The following is a 15,012-nucleotide window of genomic DNA, read 5'->3' as shown; positions in this document are numbered from 1 at the left end:
AGTTACTACGTAGGGTACAGGAGAGCGATGAGCTCACGCTCCCGGCTGCCCCCCCCCGGCCCCGTTTCACAATCCCGCCGCACTCCGGTGGGGCGAAGGCTCTGTGGCAAGCCCGCTGCCCTACACACCCCCGTGTTCTCATGCCGGATTTTCCCGGGCCATGAATAATCTCGAAGCCCCCTCGATAAATACACGTTCAGGGATGCCCGGAGCTCATTCAACCCGCCAGCCTCGCCGACGAGAAGGGGCCGGGGCCGGAGCCGGAGCCGAGCAGCCGCACCATGAAGTTTCCCCAGGGCTGCGACCGCGACCGTGACTGCGACCGCGCCGGCCGCCGCCGCCGCCGCCCGCCCGCCCTCCGCGCCGCCGCCGCCCTGCCGCCGCTGCTGCTCCTCCTGCTGCTGCCGCGGGCCGCCGCCGCCCCGCTGGCCGCCGCCGACTCTTCGGGGGAGGCCGAGCCGGAGGAGGCGGCGGGGCGGCGGGCGGCGCTGCCCGACTGCGTGCGGCTGGCCCGGCTGCTGCACGCCCGGGCGGCCCAGCTGCAGGAGGAGGTGGGTACGGGGCGGCCCGGGGGGTCGCGCACAGCCGGCCCGGGGGCGGCCGCCTCCCGGCCGAGGTGCGACGAAAGCTCTCGGTGTCTCTCCCCAGATGTGCGAGAAGTTCACCGTCTGCAAGAACAGCATGGAAATGCTCGCCCAGAACAACCTCAACCTCCCCAAGGTGACGGAGGAAGACGGGTGCCTGCTCGCCGGCTTCGATGAGGCAAGGAACCCCTCTCCTTCCTGCTCTAACCTTACCTACCTGGGGCAATTTTCACCTGCTCCAAAAAAACGTGGAAGTCGACCTGGAGATCTGTGCCGGCTCCAGCTGGCTTTGGCATGGCACAGACCCCCACACTCTGCATAAGCGTTACCCGCTTACCTGCACCGCACCCGCAATATCGCGACTGAGGCATTTGAGCTGTACGTAACTTTCTCACCTTTCTCTCATTTCAGGATAAATGCTTGAGGAAAATCTCCAGCGGGCTTTATACGTTTCAGACGTACCTTGAATACATACAAGAAACTTTTACTAGTGAAAAGCAAAACGTTCAATCGCTGTGCTATAGTACAGAGCTCCTGGCACATACCATAAGACAGATGGTGAGTTGGTTTTACATTCACTTCGATAATTGTTATGGCTTAGCACTGAAGTGTACTCGGAGAAATAGGATGCTATGTGAAGCTGAACATCTCCCACTTTCATTTCTCTCAGCGGAAACAGGTGATGGTTCCTTAATGCTCAGATACTTACCCTTACGACTAACTTACAGGTTTTACAAGGCTCTGTTTTCTTTTCTTAAAGAAACAACTCCTCTTCCTACTTTCTGCTGTTATTTCTAATTTCCAAACCAACAATTAAATGCGTCATTGTTTTAAGAATAAATATACTAATGCTGCCTGGCTGACAGAAATAAGATTTCTCAGGGAGCTTGTTCGTAATTGTAGAACTACAGTTCAGTCCAAGCCTTTTAACGTTGCAACCCCCTGACAAGTAGCAATAAGTAACCTTTTTTAAAAACCAATGTAAATAAAAGAAATACATTTCTACAATATTATTAATCATTAAAACTCTCTAAAACAAACTTTTAAGCAAAGTTGTATGGTATATTGAGACATCAATCAGTAGCTTAAAAATCAAGGAAGACCGTTAAATTCAATTTTTTACTAAATTGAACTCAAATTTTGAATTTAGTCAAGTTAATTTATTTAGTCAACAACTTGACTAAATAAAAGGTGCCGCCTATTGAAAAGCACACATTTTGCTTGTAATCATCACGAAAAAAAATGTTCCTTCTTTTCAAATACCCAATTCTCTTTTGATTCGGTAAAATAAATGCTATTCATTTCTGACAGTCATGTTCTATGTTTTGGAGAGCTTTGAAAGATCACACTTCAAAAATTCACTTCATTCCTGCAGTTCTTACTCACACAAATAACCCTTAACATGAATATTTACCTCCTTTTGTCATCAGGGCAACTATTTGCCTGAGTAAGAACCAACCCAGGTGAGTAAGGACTGCAGAAATCTCAGGGCATTATTTCCTTCAAGGCATCTGTTTTTTGGCATCTGAAAAGCCCATTGTGTGTTTGCCATACGTTTCCTGACATATTTATTTATGTCCATCATTCTTTAAGTGAAAGGGAGCTGAACTGCTTTTTTCACACTGTGCTAGCTAAGAACAATAGTCCCGTCATAAGACGGCAACTGACTACTGGCTTCCAACTTGATATATTAGTTTGCAGAAAGTTTGTTTCCTAACTGGGAGAGACTAGCCTTTTTGGAAAATTAGTAGGATCGAGGTAGTTGGAACAGGCAGAATTAAACACAGTTATCAAAAGCAAAACCTGTACTTGTGGAAACTACAGAGTTTTTGAGAAAGAGAGGAGTCTTGATTTCCAGGTTGGAAATTTTTCTTTATGAGAGAAGTCTATCTGCTATTTTGGGCAAGGAGAGCAAGGACAGAATCTGTCACTTGTGGTCAGGTAGATCCATCAGCACGATACCTGTCTGGATACCCAGATACAAACTTTTACAGCATGCAACAAGGAGCTGGATATACCAGTAACTGGATGTGTGATCAGAATCCATTTCCAAGTAGTCTGGAAACAAAGAATATTCTTATCTTACTGAATTTCACAAAAAAGATGTTCCAGAAGTAGATGTGCATGCTTTTGCCACTTTTTAAAGGGTAGAAGAGATCCTAAAAACCAGCATGAAGCAGATACTTTACTATTAGACTTCTAGACCCCAAATCATCTCAAACAGCTCCATAATTTGTGAGAGTAACTCCCATTTTCAGAAGTCACCTACCCACTTCATAGGAGAAGTTTTTAAAAGGCATTTGGGTACCAGGTGCCCAGTGCTGTCAGTCAGCATTAGGTACATAACTCCTTTTACTCATCTTGCAGTTAGGATCCCACGCATCAGTGAAAGTTGGTGACACTTGGTCTCCCACATGCCTAATTGCCTGGAAAGTAAGAATTAAGCAGCTAAACAAGTTTGACATCTTTGGAAACTGTTAATCTACTACAAAATGTGAGAATACTCCAATGTCATCCAATTAACTTATCATTCACATTGTAGCAGCCAGTACAGGTCACCACCAACAAATCATGATCAGCATCTTCCCAGCTAACCACAAGGTTGGCAGACAGCAGGAGAGGAATCGATCTGTTCAGTGCAGTGTGTTGGACCACGACACCAGACGTTGCATTCAAACTAGAACAAACAGTATAGATCAGACGAGACCCTCTTGATTCTTCCGCAGCAATCGTAGCAGGCATCAACATACCTCAAACCCCACTGCAGAAGCAGGGCTGTAAGGAAGCACAGGTCCCAGGGGGGTCTGTCGTCCGCAGCACAGAAAGGGTGGATACGCAGCTGGTCGGGAACATATTATAAACCGATGCTCTCCAACAAGCTCAATTACAATGTTTTAACCAGGGCACCCCAATATTGTCTTTTTCACAGGTGGTCAATCCCGATGAAGTGATCATCCCAGACTCCGCTACCCAGGAATCCCTCCGTGCAAAACTGAAGTCCAATAAGAACTGGATAGAGAAAATCACCACCCACCTCATCCTCCGAGACTTTACTTCATTTATGGAGAAAACAGTGAGGGCCGTTCGCTACTTGAAAAATACCAGGAGTTTCAGTGTCTGAATGTTTTAATTCAGGCACAATCCTTCGTTACAATCTGTCATGTGGCAGACGACAGTGTTGTTCTGTTTTAAGAACCAGAAATAGTAACAATGGTTTGCATTTATATACATTCTCATTTCCTTCTAGGAACCTATTTATTATATTTAAAGTATTTATTAGTTTCTAATGTTTCCTATTTATATTTTCAACATTTAGAAATAATTTAAACAAAGGACGTATTTTATTTCATTTCTAAAGGTACTATTCAAAATATCAACTTACTGAATATGTATTCAACAAAAAAATATTTTCAGAAGCCAGAAAAATTGTTGTGTAACTTATGTTTTTAAAATATTTGAGATGGTATTTATGACTTATTTATATTTTTAAAGCAAATAAAAGCTGATTTTTAAAAAAACCAAAACTCTATAACGGTTTGAACTTTAAATAAGACTAAGGAACTCTAACATATTCAATTTATAATACATGCAATTATCAAAATAACCACTTTCAAGAATTTAAATTTCATCTTTATAAATAGGTCAGTTATCTACATAGAGCATACGTACACACACATACACAGACACCTTGATCAACATATAATTCTTAAAATGCGATAAAGGAACCAGATCCACTGAACATTGCACTTGAGAATGAACACAATAAAGCATCATTGCTCTTGAGAAACAAATGAACAATGAGTCCCCTATATTTAATAAGAACGCTCCATAAAACTGTAATTGTTTCTGAGCATCTGCTTACAAGTCAAGTAATCTCATTCAAACAAATGAAATGGTAAGATACCACATTAACAGCTTTGACATGAATACTATCATCTGATTAGACTTATTGCTGTCATCCAAGGGAATTTTCCAAGTTTGATTAAACATCTCTCCCCTCTCCCCCATGAAGCAGAAAAAAAAACCCCACAAAACAAAAAAAACCCTTAGGTTCTTTCCTTAAGTAATATAAATCAACATATTGCTGCTGAGATATCAATGACCACTGACGATCTAATGCATTTGTCTTTTGTCATTTATATTCCACTAGCATGGACAGACCACATAATATGAATGCATATTCTTGAATACCGTAGAGAAAAAACACACAGGTCCTTAGCCCAAGTACCAAACCACTGAAACATTCCTCAGCTGTATCATCTGCTTCATTGTGGCTGTGCAGGTACCTCGTATACCCAGATTCGGAGGAATTCACAGCACACGCAAGGGACACAAGCAGCAGTAGCCCCTCGAGCTTGGTCCCTACAAGTGGTGGAACATTAATTACCCTCTTTTGCAGCACAGTGGTGCAGATGAGGAGATGAAAGGCAAGCCCTGGAATGTGGATGTCAGTGAATTCTCCTCTTCCTCTGAGCGATCTGATTGTCCACACACACATTCCACCCCTTGGGATGCCAAAACAGTGACCAGTCCACCCAGAGCCCACATCTCAAGACGCTCAAACCAAAACAAACCACGGCTTTGCCCAATATGGTAAAAACAATGTTGAGTTGTGCAACACCTCAAGAAGGAATGAGGAGACCTCAAGGTGGCCACTTTCAAGATGTCTGTGGTGAATTAGTTTTTCTCACAACACAGAAGATCCTGCTTTAGCTGTCCTGGCATGTGCTCTAGGAGACATAGGAAAGCCTAGTTTGACTTTTTTGCAGCTTACCTTCACAAAGATTTTCTTAGTGACCATTTGGTTAGAGACCATCCTGGCCCTTATTACGTCCATAATAGCTATGAGACCCAAATGTGGATCCCACATTGGACCTTTTAAGGACTTTATTATTACTATGTGAGAACAGAGAGGGAAAGAAAAAAAAAACAAGACAGAATAAAAAGAAAGGCATCTCCCGGTCTCATCTCTCCCAGTAGTGGATGGCTGCCCGAGATCACCATTAGTTACTATGTACACTGCAGCTAAACAAACTCGCACCAATTTCCTCCTTGAATGCCAGGAAGCATTTAAGATACAGGGTACTGAAATCTCATGCAATTGATAGACAAGCGTCCACACTTCCCACTGGCACCCTTCAGCTGTTGGCCACCCCAGGTTGTCTGCAATTCTAGTAAAGATGTAAATGCTTCTACATTTTAGGATGCAGAAGATGATCAAAGACTACCACTTGCTGGGTGGGGAGGTCAACTTTCAAGTCCTTCCTGGAGCGAGGCTGAGAGCTGATGCTGAGCTGCCATCATTTTACCTGTGGCTCCCCCACAGCCACCCGCAATTCTCAGGGTACTTCCACACAGCAGCTGCCTTGCTGGCTATCATTTTGCTGTCACTGTGCCAACTTCAGGGACTGCCCCCAGGATAAGCACCATTTGCTGAAATCTACGCTCATTGATGCTTGTGGCACATGAAGACTTGCAGTGGGGAATTCATATGGAAGTCAGAGAACTAAACACTGTTGAGCATGTTATGGGGCCTCTCAAACTAACCAACTTACCGTCCTTTTTCCAGTTTGCTGTGTAGAAAGTATTTTACAACAATCAATAAACACACATGGACATTTATTTTAGTTGTCAGACCAGCGCAAACACATAAAAAAAACCAGAACAATACTAAAAATCAGCGTTCCTAAGTCTTACAAATCAATCCTCAAAAATAACTGTGCTACTTTTAGTAACAATGAAATACCTCAACGCTTCTATTGAAGAGAGCTCTTCCTAACTGACAGCTAACTCGCTGAGCAAAAAACCCAAACACCACCCCCCCTCCAAAACCCTAACAACAACAAAAAAAACAAACCCAAAGACCTGCTAATAGTTGCCTATAAAAACTAGGAAAGTACCTGGCAAAGAAGCATTTTGGCTGCTGCTGTACAAGACCAGCCTCTCCCCGCAGATCCTCCTAGCTCTTCCCATGTTCCCATTGCACCCCTACTTGCTAACTTCACACAGAGATTTCAGAATGCTCAACAGATTACTAACTCCCTTCATCCTGAATTTGCTTTCCCAACGCAGGAAGAGGGTAAAGCTGTGTTAAAAAGCATGCATACACTCTACAGTATGCAAGAAAAAGCCCACGGTATTAAGAGACAGTGTTAAAGATGAGAAACAAAATATTCCTCAGTGCTGTGGACAGGACACTAAAATGCTAGACAAGAGAGAAAAAAAAAACTAAAAAGACAGAACGCAACCTAATTCTAAAGTAAACTGTAATGCAAAATTACTTAATTATTTTTGCAATGACAGTCTCTGAGGTATCATTTTTCTATTTTTTTAACCATACTTTTTCCTCAGATGTGTAAGAAAAAAAAAAAAAAAAGAAAACATTTCAGCCTGATCCACTTCCCAGGTTGCAGTACCACCCCCTGCCCAGTAAACCTACGTACTGATGTAAACGCTAAATTTTGGCAGAAAGAACAGCTGCTTGAAAGAGACTGTCTGCATCTCTAGTACCGTCACAGATTTTATTTACAGCTGATGGCAAGTGAGGTTAGCAAGACAGAGCTGATGCTATAAGAGAGGAAGTATTACGCCACTAGTGAAACAAGGGGAGCAGGATCACTTTTCAGCAGTTATGAGCCATTAGGTTGGCTTAGCTCGACGGGAAACTTTCCCCTAAGTTTGCCACTGTTATTTGTGACTAATCATCTTTTCCACATTCAATTTAAAAGATAAAATGGTGGAAAGGTTAAATATACAATAGTATATATATAAAGTCAGATCCTAGTGGTCAAGAAGTGCTGCCAAATGTATATATATTACTACAAACCTTGTGATATTGGGTGGGAAGCTTTCTGTAAACCATTGCTTCTCGAGTCAAATGATTAGTTAACAATTTCTGATCTCAGTTAATTTCTTTCTTCTTCTTGATAAGAGGAAAACCAAAACCCATCCCCTCACCCCCAGAAAATGCAACCTCTGCAGGCTCCAACACTGAAATACCATTTCCTCCCTGAAGTCTTAACAAAATCAACTAATTTCTATATAAACATATTTAACCAAATCTTGGTATACTTTCAAGACTGACCTTGGGGGTCATCAGAAAACACACTACAGAAATTTTGCAATCTGAATTTCTATTCAGTGATCAGAATCTAAGAAGATTCAATCTTTCATGAGAAAAGATATTTTTTAAAAAAATAAGCATTCGTCTTCAGATTCAGAAAACTGAGATTTGATTTGCCCTGCCGTACTTACTTCTACCAGACAGTGCTTACCCAACAAAGTATTTTCAAGATTTTATTCCATTTCAACTGTAACAAGGGGAAAATTCTGACTGGTTTCAGTAACAGCAAATGTATTTATGATTAGTTGTTTCTTTATCCCTTCGAACTTAGGTATTAAAAGAGACAGGTCTACATTCTGTACCATATAAATAGGGACAATATGATGTATAAGCAAATTATATTAACAGTTTTATTACCTGAGATAATCACTCAGAGCCATTACACACATACACACAAAAGTAAAATCACCTATGGAAAGCTCAAAGTCCCATCCTCAGCTCAAAAGAGAAAAATTAGCTACAATGCCATCACTACAGCACAGAAATAGTCTTTGTCTCCTCTTCCACTTCTAACAACCTGGGAAGAGATGTAAAGGGAAAAGGGACCATATATCGACTATGCCTGTGGATCCCACATTAGCATGTGTTAACAAATGCAATGAAGTTCTAGGATGTCCCTCAAATTGCAAGACCAATACCCCTCCTAATCATATAGCTCAGTGACCTGGGACAGGACTACAACAGAAAATTAATTTGTTAGAAGAGAGACCATTTGCCACGAAAGCGGATGTACAGGCAATCTTCCAGTCTGGCTGGAAAGGGACTGCTTTCAGGTTGCACTGTCACAAATTGCACCATTTCAGGGGTCTCTATGAGACTAAACTGGACCCTGAGAAACAGAATTGGAACACAACTGGAAATCTGGGCTTATCTCATTTCCCAGGCTAATAACGGCTCCCTGCTTTGCAGTTGCTCGAACTTCTTATTTTCAATAGGAACTCGGAATTGATTTCTTAATCAGAAGAAATAATCAGAGAGTAAATACCCTTTTCCACTTAGCAGATAAGCATCCCCTCTGTCTTACCCATCCCCTAATCCTGAATTAACATAAGCATAACCAAGAAACAATGCACATAACCCACAATCTTTACCAAGAAACAGCTCTTGCATTGCACACCATCATGGAAAAGTACTTAAAAATTGCAATTAAGTAGTCACTTGTAAAAATTAAATTAGTCATTTGACATTTAACCAGGATGTGGTCTCTACTCCCATGGTGAGGATAGATGTAATGAGCTTTTATTTCCAAATATACCATCAGTATCATCATAGCTTAAATTCCAAGACTGTAATGAAATATTTCAAAAAATATCCAGGGTATATAGTTTGTTTTAACATTTTTTTCCTGATAAAAAAAACAGTGTGTTAGATCCCTGTTTCACTTACAACACAATGCAATAAAAATACATATTAAGAAGCACTTTGCCACCTAAGGGCATTTTGGAAGACAGCTGTACAAAGAAGCGAAGGACAGGTTTTACACATTGCCAACACAGGAGCCCGTTGTGACAAAACTATGAACATTGCTTTGGTCTGCAGAGATCATGTTTGAAAGCTGTAGGTTTAAGTTAATGTGACTTTTGCTGATGAATTAATTCAAGAAAAAAAGCACATACCCTCTGTTTGTAACTCTGATGAGATACAGTACAGTGACTTTATACCAGCCATGTCTACACCAAGAATTTGTAGCAGAATTAAATACTTGTTCCAAATTTCCTATCAGCTTCACTTTTACCTCACAACTGGCCAGGCCTCGAAGAGTTTTTGGAGCAAACAAGTAGGTTCCTTTGTACATTAACTTATTAAGAACAAATTTATACTGAAAGCCAGATATCTTTTATTTTCCCCCTTCTTTAGTGATGACACTAAACAGACCAATTTTTCACACCCTACTACCAGGAGACCCCCAGTCCACACACCAAGACCAAGAAAACCACCAAACTCACAAGACTCCCTCAGCAACACACACCAGGGCTCTGTGGCTCCTTCTCTGATGTGCACGCCTTTTTCTCACTTCTTACTTCCTTTTCACCTTTAAAAACCTTGTCCATTTTTCCTACTCTTTATTCTTCTTCTGAATGACCTCCTTGTCTTTACTGTCTTTTCAGTACCCTAACTTTCTCCCTCCCTCCTTCCTCCCTGTCTTAGCCCAATGTCTTTGTCTCCCTTTGCACCGTTTCCTATGCCCACACCCAAGGGCAGCTCCTCAAAGCTGAGCTTGCAGGAGATGCTTTGCTAAAGAGGCTGTCACAACTGAGGGCTGAAGAGTTGCTGCCCACCATGATCACCCGATGGTACCAGGTCATAACAGATCTTCTGACTCCAGCTGAATACAATGAGGGGAGAGGCAGTTTTAAGAAAATATAGAAATGATAGAAAAATACAGAAATTGTTCCTGCATGGTAAAACCACCACCAGCTGTTGTGGTCAGTGTGCCAGTGAACAAGATATTCAGAAGATGGGATACTGTACTGCTCCTTGCCCATCATAACCTCCTGACACTTTGCTAGTATTTCACAAACAGTCTGGCTGGAGGAGGAGAAACAGCCCATTTCTTCGGTCCTGGGTTAAGGACAATCACTTGTTCACGGATACCCTCCTGGGAGACCAAACAAAAGCCACTGCTGCCACTGTCACTCTCATAGGAGGAGGCTGAAAGGCAGACCAGCACCTTCTGACAAGGAGAAACTTTGTCTTCCTGACGTGAAAGGACCATGGGCGTGGGACTGCAGTTCACTCAAGATGGAGAACAGCGCATTCTTCTTGCATTAAAATCCTCAAGATGGCTTCATTTTTGGCAAGCAGCATAGTGAGCATGGCAACCTTTCATCTTCCTAAGACGGATCCAGGTGGAAACATTCCCCTCGGCACCTTGCGCAATTGTTTGTCACCAGGTGCAACAGGCTCCAGCGACATCCTCCCAACCTGAGGTATTTCCCTGACACTAAGCCAACCACAAGCACACTCCACCTCCACTTCACAGGCACAAGGCACAGAGCAAACAATTCCTATATATCTCCAGGTAAGATCAGCTGGATACCTGGAAGTTAGTACAATCTTCAAAGCACACAAAGGCATCAATGATTTTGCTTCACACATCTCAGACTGTAGCCTTGAGCTCAGCTGTGAAAGTCACAGCTCAATCTTCAGTAAACTACGCTCATCGACTTTATTCCAACACTAAGAGTCCCGAAGTGGTCTTGCAGGACAGCATTACAAACCCCACTACAGGGAAGAATCCATACTTGGCTGCAGAAGCCACCGATCCACTTGACAGAGATCAAAGTCAAGCAGGGGAGCTCATGTTTGTTCTTTTTTAAGTGTTCCCATCCAACAGTAAAATAAAACTTTCTCAGGTTTTACTGAGAGAAAGATGGAAAAGCAAAAATTAGAGATTAAAACACTTTGAACAAGTAACACCTAACTTCAAGTCCCTAGCCCACAGCCTTGACAAACATGAGAGTCCCTCCACTTTACTCCAGAGACCTGCCCTCTTCTCCCTAGCACCACCAAAAAAAAGTCTTGATAAAACTAGCGTATTTGCTGAAGTTACTTAGGGAAATTAAGATTCTTCATAGGACTCTGTTTCACATACAACTTCACACAACACTGATCTGCTCTTACAAGCACATCTGAATTTTGTGAAAATGACAGTAACTGCAAAGTAATTTCAAGACATTGCTACCAAAGATTCCTTCATTTTTTAAACTTGAAAAAAAATTTTCTCCAATTCCATTTTTTGCTACCTTCCAATTAATTACCAAGACTTATGATTAATGCTTATTCTGTTTTTTCCAGGGGATAAAAAGGAGTGTTTATTTAAGGAGTTTCACTCACCTTTTAGTTAGAGAGAAAGCTTGTCATCGTTTAACCCCAGCCAGCAACTAAGCACCACGCAGCCGCTCACTCACTTCCTCCCCCCACCCAGTGGAATGGGGGAGAAAATCGGGAAGAGAAGTAAAACTCGTGGGTTGAGATAAGAATGGTTTAATAGAACAGAAAGGAAGAAACTAATAGTTATAATGATAACACTAATAAAATGACAATAGTAACAATAAAAAGATTGGAATATATGAATGATGCACTGTGCAATTGCTCACCACCCACTGATTTACGCCCAGTTAGTCCCCGAGCGGCAATCCCCCCCAGGCCAACTCCCCCCAGTTTATATATTAGACATGACATCACATGGTATGGAATAGCCCTTTGGCCAGTTTGGGTCAGCTGCCCTTTGGCTGTGTCCCCTCCCATCTAACTCAAAAACATAGCACTATACCAGCTACTAGGAAGACAGTTAACTCTATCCCAGCTGAAACCAGGACAGAGCTATACTGAATGAAACACTGTCTAGCTATACAAATGAAAAATGTTATACTACATAATATTGGCATTCAATTTAACTCAACTTGAATGTACTATGAAAGACTTTTTTTTTTCCCTCAATTTCAAAACCCAGAGGTACTATACTAATGACTTTCCTGAACCATACTTGATTATTTTTTTTTTAACAGAACAAGAATTTCACTTATTTCCACAATAGCAGTGAATTACCAAAAATTTGCTATCCAATGTGCTTACAGTGAAATTTTAAAAGTAAAAATGCACAAGTAGTATTTATCCAGTAATTCCAAGTCTCAAAAAAACTGAGCTACAACTACTTTTAAGGGAAATTTTCAGCATGTTGACATCACAGAATCTGGCCTGTGCTTGACACATCCACGCTTATGTAAAACTTAACAAAAGAGACAAGAACACTTCCCTATTTCTCTACCTCTTGCCAAATACTATTATTCCTGGAAAGCAGCCAGAGCAACCATGTGGTGGTTAAGACTCACAAACCACATCCCCAAATGTCTGACACACAATAGAGCATATGAGATACACTTCTGCAGGTGTTTGGGTCCAGCCAAAAACTGGTGGACTTGGACATTTCACAAGGGTATACAATACCCAAAATGCAGCACTTCCACTGCTGCATTTTGGGTATTGTATACCCTTGTGAAATGCAAAATCTGATTTTGAGAAATCTGAGTTACTTCACACTGAATACCATATCTGTTAGTATTGACTATCTCAGGTTATTCCGCTAGATTCAACAGAAGAAAAATGTTCCTGATCATGATTAAAACCACTATCAAGTACCAACAGATTATTGTAATTAAGATCAGTCAAGAAAAAGGATCAGAATTTGAAGTCCTTTCATAATTTAAGATATACGAGCGGTTACATTAATCTCAAGTTACCGTAACAAAAAAGGCACCAAAAAAGCCACACTAGCACAGGATATAGGGTCACAAGAAGTGTTCTGCATTCAGCCCTTGCTCTATTCCCCTGTCAGCAGTCTATTATCATTAGCTATTCCACTATTTCATGACATTTGATTTAATTACCATGATTAGTGGAATTTTAAGGAACATGCTGGTTTGCATTAGCTCTCATAAATGTTTCCCACTTTTTTTTTTTCCTTCCCAATTCTTGCCCTTCAATTTAATTTCTTCCTCTTGGCTCATTTCTCATTTTCTTTCCAGTCACATCTGCCCTTAAACACAGTAACATTTTACCACGAATCTTCATAGCAGATGAGAAACTGAGGAGTCTCCTGTTCCTTAAAAATTTAATTAATGTAAAAACATTCTGCAAATCTATGGGGTTAAAAAAAAAAAAGCCAATCTGAAATCTACAATACTCTTGTTGCAATGATAATTTGGAGCCAATAAACATTTTTTTAAATCACTGCATAGATACAAACTAGCCTGTACAGTTCTAGAGAGAGAGAGTAATCTATCCAATGCAGCTTCTATTTAACAGAAACCAAGCAGCTGCCATTTCAGTGCTTGAATCTCAGTGTTAAAAGCGAGAAAACCAACTGAAGCCAAACCAACAATATTCCAAAGAGCAAGACTTTGGAGGAAAAATAAAGCATGCACCTTGTTTAGTGTACTTGTTTTCTTCCTTCAGTTACACATTAGTAACTTCCTCTTAAAATAAGAGCACTATATAGAATCATAGAATCATTTAGGTTGGAAAAGCCCTTTAAGACATCGAGTCCAACCGTCAACCTAACACCACCATGCCTACTAAACCATGTCCCTAAGCACCACATCTACATGTTTTTTGAACACCTCCAGGGACGGTGACTCCACCACTTGCCTGGGCAGCCTGTTCCAATCCTTGACAACCCCTTCAGTAAAGAAATTTTTTCTAATATCCAATCTAAACCTCCCCAGGTGCAACTTGAAGCCATTTTCTCTCATCCTATCCCTAGTTACTTGATAGAAGAGACCAGTACCCACCTCACTACAACCTCCTTTCAGGTAGTTGTAGAGTGATAAGGTCTCCCCTCAGCCTCCTTTTCTCCAGGCTAAACAGCCCCGGTTCCCTCAGCAGCTTCTCTTAAGACTTGTTCTCTAGACCCTTCACCAGCTTTGTTGCCCTTCTCTGGACACGCTCCAGCACCTCAATGTCTTTCTTGTAGTGAGGGGCCCAAAACTGAACACAGGATTTGAGCTGTGACCAGTGCCAAGTGCAGGGGGACAATCACTTCCCTGGTCCTGCTGGCCACACTATGTCTGATGCAAGCCAGGATGCCGTTGGCCTTCTTGGCCACCTGGGCACACTGCTGGCTCATATTCAGCTGGCTGTCAACCAACACCCCCAGGTCTTTTTCTGCTGGGCAGCTTTCCAGCCATTCTTCCCCAAGCCTATAGCGTTGCATGGGGTTGTTGTGACCCAAGTGCAGGACCCACCACTTGGACTTATTGAACCTCATACAATTGGTCTCGGCCCATTGATCCAGCCTGTCCAGATCCCTCCATAGACCCTTCCTACCCTCAAGCAGATCAACCCTCCCTCCCAACTTGGTGTCATCAGCAAACTTACTGAGGGTGCACTCGATCCCCTTATCCAGATCACTGACAAAGACATTAAAGAGAACTGGCCCCAAAACTGAGCCCTGGGGAACACCACTTGTAACCACATATACACACACAGCACTTTTGTTGCAACCTCCTACCCCATCCCAAATTATGGAAAATGTACGTAGTGTTTAAAAGGTAAATTTGGCAGAAAAGTATACTTTTTACTATCTGACTGTGCTAGGAAAAAACATATACATCTTTCAATCCTTAGTGTATCCAGAGATGAACAAATTCAAGAGGAAGGGCGACAAAAAAAAAAAAAAAACACACCACACCACACCAGGTCAGCATAGTGACCAGCTGCAGAGGCTTACCAATATTTGGGCAAGAAATCTTTGAAGAATCTGAAGTATTTAAAACATTAGTTCAGTTTTCTGGTTACTGTGAA

The 15,012-nt window shown here is 41.7% G+C and overlaps 1 protein-coding gene and 1 long non-coding RNA gene across 3 annotated transcripts; one reads left to right on the top strand and one right to left on the bottom strand.

The window, feature by feature from the left end:
- Nucleotides 1-222: 222 nt before the first annotated feature.
- IL6 (interleukin 6) lies at nucleotides 223-3,710 on the top strand. Its single transcript, XM_030010294.2, is given in 4 exon segments — nucleotides 223-608; nucleotides 610-762; nucleotides 996-1,142; nucleotides 3,514-3,710. Coding segments are annotated over 4 exon segments (819 nt in total). The 5' UTR covers nucleotides 223-281; the 3' UTR covers nucleotides 3,706-3,710.
- Nucleotides 761-3,710, bottom strand: LOC121233192. 2 transcript variants are annotated; one of them, XR_005932081.1, is made up of 4 exons: nucleotides 3,619-3,710; nucleotides 3,335-3,423; nucleotides 2,854-3,010; nucleotides 761-1,046 (listed from the first exon to the last, which is right to left on the bottom strand). It is a non-coding gene; the product is annotated as an uncharacterized LOC121233192 (long non-coding RNA). The 2 variants fall into 2 exon arrangements; XR_005932082.1 differs by lacking the exon at nucleotides 3,335-3,423.
- Nucleotides 3,711-15,012: the final 11,302 nt, after the last annotated feature.

This window comes from Aquila chrysaetos, chromosome 3 (assembly GCF_900496995.4).
Source record: "Aquila chrysaetos chrysaetos chromosome 3, bAquChr1.4, whole genome shotgun sequence".
Classification (NCBI taxonomy): domain Eukaryota; kingdom Metazoa; phylum Chordata; class Aves; order Accipitriformes; family Accipitridae; genus Aquila; species Aquila chrysaetos.
Note: the sequence above shows the minus strand (reverse complement) of the source record. Positions and strands in the feature narration are given on the sequence as shown.